Consider the following 11,859-nt stretch of genomic DNA (forward strand, 5'->3'; position numbering starts at 1 on the left):
ATAGTTAATAACAGGCACTTTAAACTTTACACTCGTAATTATCCTAATAATGGCTTGCACGTTCCGACAGTTACTGGCATAAAAATGATGAAGAAAAAAAAACTTGAATAAGCCACAACTTTGGCACAGTGGTTTTGATCTTACTTTCCAGCTTCATTTCACATTATGTGTCCTTCTTAAAATTCAGAAACTTAATCATTCTAACACTGGAATTTAAGGAAAAATCACCCTTTTCGAATAACCTCAAAACAGTCAGGACAAAATTGTTCGAAGAAATGCGCCTCTTCTAAAATGCGCGAGAATAAAAATGGCGGAAAACTGGCGACGGTCTGTGATTGGTGGACATCCAGCCACTTGTCCAACTCGTCCAATGAAACATGCAAAACTTTCAAGGTCGCTTCGGTTATTCTGGATTGGCTACTTTTGGCACTGTTTTGAAATGTACCAATATTCAAGTTTAATATTTATAGTAAATTATTATTGGGAAATGCAGAAAAATTAATTTCTTCATCCTGAAATAAGATTTTGAAGTGCCGGATAAAAAATAATTCAATTTTAATGAAAAAGACGTCTCTATAAAGTTTATAAATTAAATTTTTTTATTACCGATAATGTGACTTGAAATAAAATCACTAAAATTGCCAAAAATGGATTATTTTTTCATTTTTCACTCCAAAATTCTATTTTAGGATCAAGAAATTACTGTAGATGCATTTCCCAATCATCATTTAACATAGATATTATATGAAATTTGACAATTTATATCATTTAAAATACAAACTGTTTGAGATTATGTCGGCGATTGCTCCTTAAGAATGTATACACAACCACAAACCACAAACAAATTAGAGTTTGGGCTAGGATACATTCTCAAGCTCCTTCTTCTTTTTCTTTTTTTTTCAATCAAAATACTCATCTCTGCTCGACTTGACAAACATAAATATGTGCGTTTTCATATTTAAAAGACACCACACAATAATAATTTATTAAACTTACGAATGTAACAATGCAATTTGCACTTCTAATTGGTACTGTCTTCATTTAGAAAAATAGCATTTTTCTGAAGAAAAATATAACCCTAGAATACAACAACAACTATTCAAGATATAAACTTTGAAAATAAACTTAGCTTTTCTAAATCAATCGCTTAGTTATCTTTGGTTTCCGTGGATTTTCTACTGTCCACGGACGATGACAACGAATCTTGACAAGTTTCATGGTGAATTTCTTCCCAGTGCTTCTCCTGACACACCTTGGAACAGTAGATGGCAATTTGACATCTTGCACAGACAACCGTGCTTTTTTTCTGGCATCGAAAACAAAGCAGATCCTCCTCATCATCCTCATTCGCTTTCGACGAACAACTTTTTGAGCTTCCATCAACTGGGTCAGTATTTTTTGAATTTGGACTAGGATCCGGACTCAAACTCGGCATCGATCTAAATTCGTTTTCAACAGTTGTAGAATCCTTGGCTGTAGTTGCAAGTTCTTTCACATTTTCTGGCGGTGCGATAAGGCTCGTCTGCTTTAAAAGATTAGCAAGAGTTGAACTTGGAGCCTTACTTTTTGGAGCAGGATAAGTTCTTGGATTAACAGTCGAACTCGAAGTTGTCTTAGCAGCTGGAATTGTTTGCAGACTGGTTGTAATAGTAGGCGTTGGTATCGGAGAAATGTTCGTCACTGAGAATTTATTGCCAAAATTGTAGGCTGGATTGCTCGCAATAACTCGGGTTTGATTCGAGATAACAGGATGTCCTTGTAGAGGAACTGAAGGCGCCGGAGAGACAATTGGTGCCGACAAAATGGTCACAGCCACAATTGGCAAAGAGATTGGTGCAGAAACAATCGCTGCAGAAACAGGAGCAGCAGCAACAGAAACAGGAGCAGCAGAATTCGTTGCCGGAAGTGGTGAATTAAGTCGCATAAAAAGCTTGGTCTGTTTCGGGACTGGAGTCTCATTCAAAGTAATCAGCGGATATCTATGAATCGGAACTGAGCTCAAAGGCGCTGCAACTGCCGATGATAAAATCGGCGAAGACACGATCGGTGAAGACACAATCACCGAAGGCGTGGCTAATGAAACAATCGTTGAAGGCGTAGAAGCCACAATCATTGGAGGTGTAGAAGTCACAATCATTGAAGGCGTAGAGGCCGCAATCATTGATGGTGTAGAAGCCACAATCGCAGGAGAAATTGTAGAGACTCGAGGCGCAATTGAGATCGGAGTTATTGTACATCCAGTTTGTGTCAAACTTGGAGAAGAATTCTTGGCAGCTGAAACTGAGACAGTAGATGGCACTGGTGACGCGGTTGATAGAATTGCCGTTATCGAGAGACCGCGCGGAAACGGCGTCAGACCATTGTTTCTTGCAACCGGTTTCGCGGAAATGGGTTTAGAAGCTAAAGATTGATTAAAAACAGCGGGCGCGGCAGTTGTAACCGGTGTTATCACAAGTCCACTTCGGTCCTCGATTCTTTCCGCAACTTGCGAGCCACCTTGCGACGATCTTCTTCTAAATACGACGGTATTAACACTTGGTTGAACATTGCCCGGACTCGCGACTCGACTCTGCTGCTGATTTAGAATTGAGTGGGCAATTCTTGGACTCTCAATTCTCGCTTCTTGCTGCTCTAGATGAGAACTCTCAAATTGCTGGACTCTCGATAAATCGGCGCTTTGTTCTGCAACATGTGAACTTGGCAACAACTTCTTAAACTTCTTCGCCAAGGTATTGTAAGCCTTGATCTGCGTCTTGAGAATAATAAACTGCTCATTGGTGAGCCCACCCTTGTGTTTCTGACTCTTTGTCTTCGTATTTGTTTTTCTTTGCGGATCCGTTGAGATTCGGGCGGCAATATTCGATCCCTGATTAGCCGGATGCTCCTGATTCGCATCAAGATCCGAGTACTGCAACGACATAACATAGTAAAGTTCGTCTTTATTTAGAATCGGTCGGGTCGTCAGCACATGATAGTTGTCCAGGATAAACTGCATCGTATTCTCTTCAAATGCGACATGCAAGAACTTGCTCAAGTTGCGCAATTTCCGATTGAGCGACAGATTATAGGCAAATAAATCGGGACTCAAGAGTCCATAGGTGCGATTGACGTACGAATTCCGGAGGAACACAGTGTCATTTGAAATCTCGCCCAAAAGACTGATCAGCATGTTGTAGTAGTGCGACAGTTGGGGCGCATCGGGTATTGTCAGCGGATCAATCAGGGAAATTAATCTTTGCGCTGCCGCTAAAGCGACATTGACTACTTGGTTTGTTGTCGCGGAAAACTGGTCATTACACCTATTAACTAGCGGAAAATTCGAATAATGATGCGGCGATAATACTGCAGTCGGATTGGGTGATGATGAGGTACTTGCCGGCAATTCAAGAGGTTGAGTCCACACTGGCAGGGAATTGGGAAGAGTTGACTGAACCGGTGAGAGTGGAGCTGAACAGCCAAGTTCACTCGGCGCTTTAACTCTGAGTCGCGGGAAAGAAACTTTGCGAGGTTCCTCGCTTGGCTTCTCGATCTGATTATCCGTGGACAACCTCTTGACGAGATCCGAAATTTGAGCTTTTTTAATTGTAGATGGCCCCTTCTCCAAAACTATTTCAACATCATCAGAATCCTCGTTTGTACTTTCAGAAACGACCAAATCCTTCGAGACCTTTTTATCAGTTTGACCTTCTTCTGGTCGTTTCTCTGCAGCATTTTTCGGAGCCTCACTGAGTATGTTCAATAAAATATTGATGTCGTCCGAGGAGAATACGTATGAATCTTTCTCGATGTCCCGGACTATTCCGGCTTTGGAAAGAGTGTCATCAGATGGACCGGGAGCACTTGAATCCTTCGAAGGACTCTCCAATTCCTTGGAGGGGACATCAGGAAGTGTCGTCTTTTCCGGCGGCGATTTTGATCTGCACTCGACAAGAGTGACCTCGTCGTCGGAAATAGAAGTGCTGCTATCTGGCAAGACTCTCTCATCATTGGCTCCTTCTTTTTCCCCCTCATTGTCATTCCCTAGTTGAGGAATCTTCTCGCTTTTCTCCGCATCTTTCGACTCCGAGGGACAAATTTCCGATTGCAGAGGAGATTCCAGAGATTCCTTCACTTTTTCGGTCGAGTCGGGACTAAACATCTCGGAGGGATCAGCATCTTTCGAGTATGCTGTGACCGAAATCGGCGATGCTTCGCTACAGTAAGCGCCCGAATCACAAGAGTCGCGCGAATCAACTTTTCTTCTTTTCGTTTCGGCATTCAGACTTTTCTGAACTCCGCTCTCCTCCTCATCGCCGAAAAGCTCGCGAAATACCAATTTCAAACTCTTTTTCCTCTTGACGGGCTTCTTCTTCTTTTTCTTCACACACTCAACATCCTCGAGTTTACCCGATTTCCGTCGAGAGCTCTCGTTCTCTTTCTGGCTAAATGTTATTCTCTCTTTTAGAACTGTATTCACGGATTCTTGGGTCTCAACGGAAGGATCCAAGCCACCCGGCATCAGTCTCGATTCCGTTTCACTTTCCGTTTCCGTATTGTCTTCATGTTGGTGGATAAATTTCGAATTTTGTTGAGAATCGCACGAACGTGAGAGGCTCTTTATGACACCGAGATTAATTTTCACAGGCAATGAACTTGCTGTTTTTGATTCGTTTACTCGCATTTCCGTGGAACAAGATCTTTCGTCTCGCGAGATCTTTTTCCGGTTTGAGATAGTTAAAAAAGTATCAGAGTAGCGCCGCTTTGGACTATTTGGTGTCTCGCAATTTAAAAATTCCCTATTACCAACCATGCTTTCAAACGCAACTATTTGCGTTTTTTCTAGAGAAGAGACTCTATTTTCAGAGGCGGCCACGAGCAGAGAATTATTACAAGTTGAAGCATCCTCTGAAAAGGGAAATTCTTTCGTTGTACTTTTACTCATTGCACTTGAGGGAACATTCGATTCAAGTGGTTTTTTACGGGACAAGGGACAGGGTTTTGTCTTTTGAGATTGGGAGTTGTATTTTGTTGAAGGCAGATATGGTGTTTTAAAAGAATCATCGTTAGCATCCAAGTTTTCACGGGAAAGTTGGGTGGAATTTTGACTAAAAGGGGTTTTCAGATGATTTGTGGACAAATTTTCTGGATCGCTATTGATCGAAACCCTATCATTTAAAAACTCATCGTTTGAAAAGAGCTGATGAGAGTTGGAAAAGCCTGCTTTCCCCTCAACCGACAAAACGTCCACAATTTCGTCAGATACTTTTTTCCTGTCATTCTTGTTGCAGGTGGCTTTTTCATTCTGGCAGGATTCTTCAGAATTTGTGTTACACCTGTAAAACAACAACAACAATCACGTTAACCACGTGACAAATTGAGATTGAATAGACTTGTTATTTGCAGGGTGGCCGTTTTATTTTAAAGAAAAAAATTCCCGATCATTTCCCGAAAACATTTTATACGGTCAATTATATTCTAAAAATCGGACACTGAATCTAAAAATTGTTCCATTCAAAGTAATAAAAACTTACACGTATAAAATGGAAGCTCCTCACACTTTTCAACTAAACAATTTTTAATTAAATGCAGTTAAACTCATAAATTAATTTATTTTTAACTTTTTATAAATTCTAGAGTTGAAACATTCAGATTCAGTTCCAAAACTGTAAATCTACGTTATCATTTTCAATGCTCTAAATTGTAGATTCAATCAATGAATTTAAAAATGTTTAGAATTGTACCATTCTAAGCAATTTTTAATTCTAATTCTAGCTCATAATTGGTTCAAAATGGAAAATTCCCTGTTCAAATCCAGAATTTTAATTCTTTTCGAAAATGCTCCAATTCATAATTTGACTTTTGTTCGAAAATACCTCGTTTTAACCCAGAATTATAATTTTGTTGAATAAATTAAATTTTTCATTTACAGTAAAACCTCGATTATCCGAGATAATAAGGGGAGGAGATACCTCGGATGAGCGAAAACTCGGATAATACGGAAGAAGTACAAAATTCGGAAGAGATCTATTTTTGATATATTTTAAGTAGAAAAATAAATATAAAGATTTAGCAAATAAAAGCAAAAAACTTGAGAATGTGGATTTATCTTTATTAATTTATTAATACGACTCGGATAACGCGGAGCCTCGGATAATCAAAGGTCGGATAATCGAGGTTCTGCTGTAGAATTATTCTTCTTCTGAATAAATTTCAGTTCCAACTAAAAATTCCAACAAAAATTGAAAACTCCTTGCTCAAATGCAGAATTTTTAAACACTTTTCAAAAATTCTCCGTTTCAACTAAGAATTAGAATTTTTCTGTAATTCTATAGTTCCAATGTATAATTTTTTTTTCTCGAAAATATTCCGCTTCAACTCAGAATTAGAATTCAAATATTTTAATGATTTTAAAGAGTTTAAAAATTGCAGAGATTTAAAATATTTTAAAAATCAGATTAAATTATTTCAAAATATTTCAGAAGATATTCGCATTGATTTCACAATATTTTTAAATATTACAAAATATTTCACAAATGTTAAAAAGATTTAATAAAATTACAAAGATTTGAAAGATTCCGCAAAGATTTAAAAAATTTCCCAAAGATATTAAAGATTTCAAAGAGATTTCAAATATTTCAGAAGATTTTGCAATGATTTAAGAAAAATTTGGAAAATTACTCAATACTGCACAAACATTATACATATTTCAAAAAATTTCAAAGATTTCCAAAACATTTTAAAATATTCCGTAAAGATTACAATTTTTTAAAAGGATTTTATCAAGATTTTTAAGATTTCATAGGCATTTCAAATATTTCCAAATATTTCACAAATAATAAAAATATTTCCAAAATTTCAAAAGATTTTAAATTCTTTCAAAATATTTCAAATTTTTTTAAAAAGATTCAAAAACACTTCAGCATATTTTAAGAGACTCCGCAAAAATTTTAAATTTCAAAACATTTAAAAATATTCCGCAAGTTTCAATAATTTCCAAACAATTTTTTAAATTCCAAAACATTTCCAAATATTTAGAATTCCAGAAAGATTTGTGCAATGGTTTCGGAAAGATTTCAAAAAAATTTGAAAGATAAGAAAATATTTCATAAATATTACAAAAATTTCCAAAGATTCCAAAATATTTCAAAATGATCCGCAAAAGTTTCAATAATTTTAAAATATGTTAAAGATTTCACAGAGATCTCAAAGTATTTCAGAAAATTTGGCCATAATTTAAGAAATACTTCGAAGATTTAAAAATATTATACAAATATTTTTTTTAAATTTAAAGATTTTACAGATTTTAAATATTTCAAATTATTTCAAAAGATTTCACCAACATTTAAAAAATTACAAAATATTTTACCAAATACTAAAAAGATTTCAAAAGATTCCAAAAAATTTCAAAATATTCCGCAAGTTTCGAAAATTTCAAAATATTTCAAAAAGATTCGAAAATACTTCAAAATATTTTAAGAGACTCCGCAAAATTTTTGAAAGATTTTTAAGACTACACAAAGATTTTGGAAGATTTCAGAGATTTTACATATTTCAAATCATTTCAAAATATTTCAGAAGATTTTTGCTATGATTTCAGAAATATTTTACAAAAATTTCAAAGATTAAAAAATATTTCACAAGTATTAGATAATAGAATTTCCAAAGAGTTCAAAACATTTAAAAATTTCCAACAATTTTTAAAAATTCCAAAACATTTCCAAATATTTTGAAAGATTTCAAAACCCCGCAAAAAATTTAAAATATTTTAAAGACTTCACAAACAAATATTTTGAAAGATTTTAAATATTTCAAATTATTTCAAAATATTTCAGACGATTTTTGGCAGGATTTCAGAAAGATTTCAAAAAAATTTGAAAAATTACAAAATATTTTACAAATATTAAAAAAGATTTCCAAAGATTTCAAAATATTTCGCAAGTGTTTCAATAATTTTAAAATATGTTAAAGATTTCAGAGATTTCAAAATATTTCAGAAAACTAGGCCACAATTTAAGACATATTTCTAAGATTTAAAAATATTACACAAATATTTAACAAATATTTGAAAACATTTTTAAGATTTCACAAATTTTAAATATTTCAAATTATTTCAGAAGATTTTTGCAGTCATTTCATAAAGATTTCCCAAACATTTGAAAAATTACAAAATATTTCAGAAATATTAAAAAAGATTTCTAAAGATTACAAAAAATTTCAAAATATTCGGCAAGTTTCAACAAGTTTTTTCAAATTCCGGTTTTGAAGATTAGAAAATATTCCACAAATATAAGAAGATTTCAAACGTTTTAAAGATTTCACATTAATTTCTAAAGATTTCAAAACATTTCAAAATATTTCAGAAGATTCCGCAAAGTTTTCGATTTTTTTTTTAAATTAAACGATTGCACATAGATTTAGAATATTTCACAGAGATTATAAATATTTCAAAATAATTCTGAAGATTTGAAAGATTACAAAATAATTTACAAATGTTAAATAGATGTTAAAAGATGTCAAAGAGTTCAAAATTCCAAAAATATTTCATTAGATTTCGCAAATATTTTAAAGAGTTTAAGTATTTAAAAATATTTTTAAATATTTCTCATTTCGCAATGATTTCAAAGCAAAAATTTAAATTATTTTAATTTTAAATGGTGTCAAATGAATAGTTCAATTGTTATTTATAATATAAAATTAAAAAACTTCACTCACAAATTAAAAAATTTTAAATGCAAGAATTCAAATACAACGTTCACAGTTTAAATTTATCTTTCGAAATGTTGACAAGTCAAGACTCGGATGTCTGAAAATCCAGAATAATAAAATTTTTGACTGTTTATGATATTACCGAATTTCGAAATACGCGAATTATAAATGCCGCTATCTCAAGAATAAAAAAAATGTTTTATTATAATAATTAATGAACCAAATAATTTTATTTTCTGAACATATATCTTTCGTGTCATTTATTATTTATTAATTAAATTTATAAATTAAATAAGAAATAAAATAGTTTCGTTTAATGAAAATATTTTTTATTATATTTATTATTTATTTATTATTAAGACAATTTCATTATTGTTTTTATTCAGGAATTTTATTTCGGGAATTATCTATTATTGGAAATTTTCAAATTCATTAATATTATAAACTGTCAAAATTGATAAAAATTCCTAAATTTTGCACCGATTTCCAAAAAAATGGTATTTGAAAAAAGAGAGAAACACTATATTAGAACTTGAAAAATTTTTTCTAAACTATTAAGTTCTTTTTTATAATAATGAATATTTTATAGTTTCAATTTTTAAGAAATTTTTTAATATGCGACGATTGATAAACCCTGAAAAAATTAAATTTCAGGAAGCGGGCTAATTCCAAAAAAATAAAATTCGAAATAGAAAATTCTCGATTGCAAAAGATTTCACAAAAAATCGAATAGATATTAAAATTTAAAAATTCTTTAAATTATTTTCAAAGATTTGAAAGATTTCACGAGCATTAAAATTCTTTTTACAAATTTAAAAATACATATTTCAAAATATTAAAGATTTCACATAATTTTCAAAAATATTTTTCCCAAAAATGATATCCGAAATATTTCAAAACAATTTCGAAAATTTTCATAAGCATTAAAACAACTTCAAAAGCATTAAAAAAATTTATATATAGCATTCAAAAGACTTCGAAATATTGAAGAAAATTTGAAAGAGAAAAACATTGTAAAATAAATTAATTTTGAAACAAAATTAAGTTTCAACAAAAACGGATTTTAAACAAAATAGTTAAATTTTCATCCAAAAAGATGAATTTTTAAGCAGCAAGATTGTTTTCAAATAAAAAGATTAATTATCTACAAAAAAATACAATTTTCAACAAAATATATGAATCTTCAACTGAAATAGTTGAATTTTCGAACAAAAAAATTAATTTTTACTAAGAAAAGATAAATTTGTTTACTAAAACTTTAATAATTAAATTTCAAGTTAAAAAAGTAATCTTTATCAAACAGGATTTAAACAAATTTCCAACAAAATTTCGAAGATTTGAAACATCCCTTAACAGAACAGAGAAAAACATTGTAAAATAAATCAATTTTGAAAAAAAGTAAATTTTAACGATAACAAAAACGGATTTTAAACAAAGTAGTTCAATTTCCAACCTAAAAAGTTGAATTTTAAATTAAAATAAAAAGAATTTTTAAAAGAAAGGAATTTTTAAACAAGAAGATTAATTTTCTTTTTGAAAAATCGATTTTTTAAACAAAATACACGAATTTTCAACGAAATAGTTGAATTTTCAATTTAAAAAAATAAATTTTCATTCAAATTTTTTGAATTTGAACTAAAAAATATCAATTTTCAACCGAATTACTAAAATTTTCAATACAAAAAAAATATAAATCCTCGTAACCATTTTGAATGCTTTAAATTAAAAAATCAATGAATGAACTTGAAAAATTTCAAAATTAGATAATGTTAAGGAATTTTAAGCTAGAGAAATTGAATATTGAACAATTGAAAAATTTCGAACTGAACATTTCTTAAATTAGAAATTCAATCATTTTAATTTTAAATAGTTTAAACATCTTTGAAAAGCTTTGAAATTTTATATCAAAATCTTGAGAAATCTAGAAGTTGTTTTAAATTTGTTCAAATTTAAAATTATTTTTGAAATTTTTTCTACAATTGAAAAAAAATTTTTTGTTACGATTCCTAAAAAAATTACAAATAAATTTTCATTTTTAAAAATTATTTTAAGAATTAAAATTTTGAACGGAATTATTGTTCAGTTTTTTATAATTAAAATACAGATGCAATTTAAAAATAATTCATTTATTTATATTAACAATTGATAAAATAAAAATATTTTTTATCCAAAATTTTCAATTTCAAACGTTTTTAATTTCCAATTGTTTAAGTCTTCAAGACTACATTTTAAAATTCTTTAAACTAGAAATGCACGCTTAAAAATAAAAATCTAAATTTGAAAATCTTTAAAGAAAAATATTATAAAATTACGCATTGTCAACAGAATGTTATCATAACTGGAAAAAATAACAATTCAACTAATTTTTTTTTTAATTTTGTAATGGAACTTTGACAGCATTTTCTTCAAAAAAATTTGTAAAATTCCCGATCAAATAATAAATTTACTGCCATTTCTCGGTTTTTCTCGGTCTTAAAAAATTCAAAAATAATTTTTTTTCAACTTAATAGTTCTTAAATTAAAACTTAAATTATTTTCATTTTAAAAGTTTAAGCATCCTTGAAAAGGTTTAAATTTTTATATCAAAATCTTGAGAAATCTAGAAATGTCTCCAAATTTAAAATAATTTTTGAAATTTTTTTCTGAACTTTTAAATCTGTTTTTCTTTTTAATAAATTGAATTTTTCCTGCAACTTTTAGAAAAATCTGCAAATTAAAAAAAAAATTTAATTTAAATTTATAAATAAAAGTTTAAATTTAATATAAAAAATAATATAAAGGAACTTTGAATTAAAAATATTTTATTGATGAATAATTAAAATTATTATTTAAAGATAAAATTATTGGAATAAATAATATTATATTAATTTAAATTTTTATTTAGATTTTCTTATTGAAACAGTTACAATCTGGAAATTCTTTAATTCTTTTTCATAAAAAATGGAATAGATACATCTTTAGTTTTTTAAAAAAATAATTAATTTTCAACTAAAAAGAAACGAACTTTCAGCGAAAGAAATTAATTTTTAATCACAATGATGAATTTTCAACTAAAAGTATGAATTTTTCAACAAAATCATTAAAATCCTCAAAACTATTTTTAAATATTTTAAAAACTTGTTAAATCCTCTAAAATATTTTTAAATCTATTGGAATTATTTAAATCGTTGGAAC

General features: G+C 30.0%; 1 protein-coding gene across 2 annotated transcripts in view; it reads right to left on the reverse strand.

Annotated features, from left to right (window-relative positions):
- Positions 1 to 1,014: 1,014 nt before the first annotated feature.
- LOC117178708 overlaps positions 1,015 to 11,859 on the reverse strand; it is a 25,046-nt gene continuing 14,201 nt past the window's right edge. For both annotated transcript variants that reach the window (XM_033370142.1, XM_033370137.1), the window contains exon 3: positions 1,015 to 5,312. In XM_033370142.1, the coding sequence (XP_033226033.1) occupies positions 1,148 to 5,312 (4,165 nt within the window). In that variant the 3' untranslated portion in view covers positions 1,015 to 1,147. The remainder of the gene's footprint in view (positions 5,313 to 11,859) is intronic.

Source organism: Belonocnema kinseyi, chromosome 1, assembly GCF_010883055.1.
Source record: "Belonocnema kinseyi isolate 2016_QV_RU_SX_M_011 chromosome 1, B_treatae_v1, whole genome shotgun sequence".
Lineage (NCBI taxonomy): Eukaryota > Metazoa > Arthropoda > Insecta > Hymenoptera > Cynipidae > Belonocnema > Belonocnema kinseyi.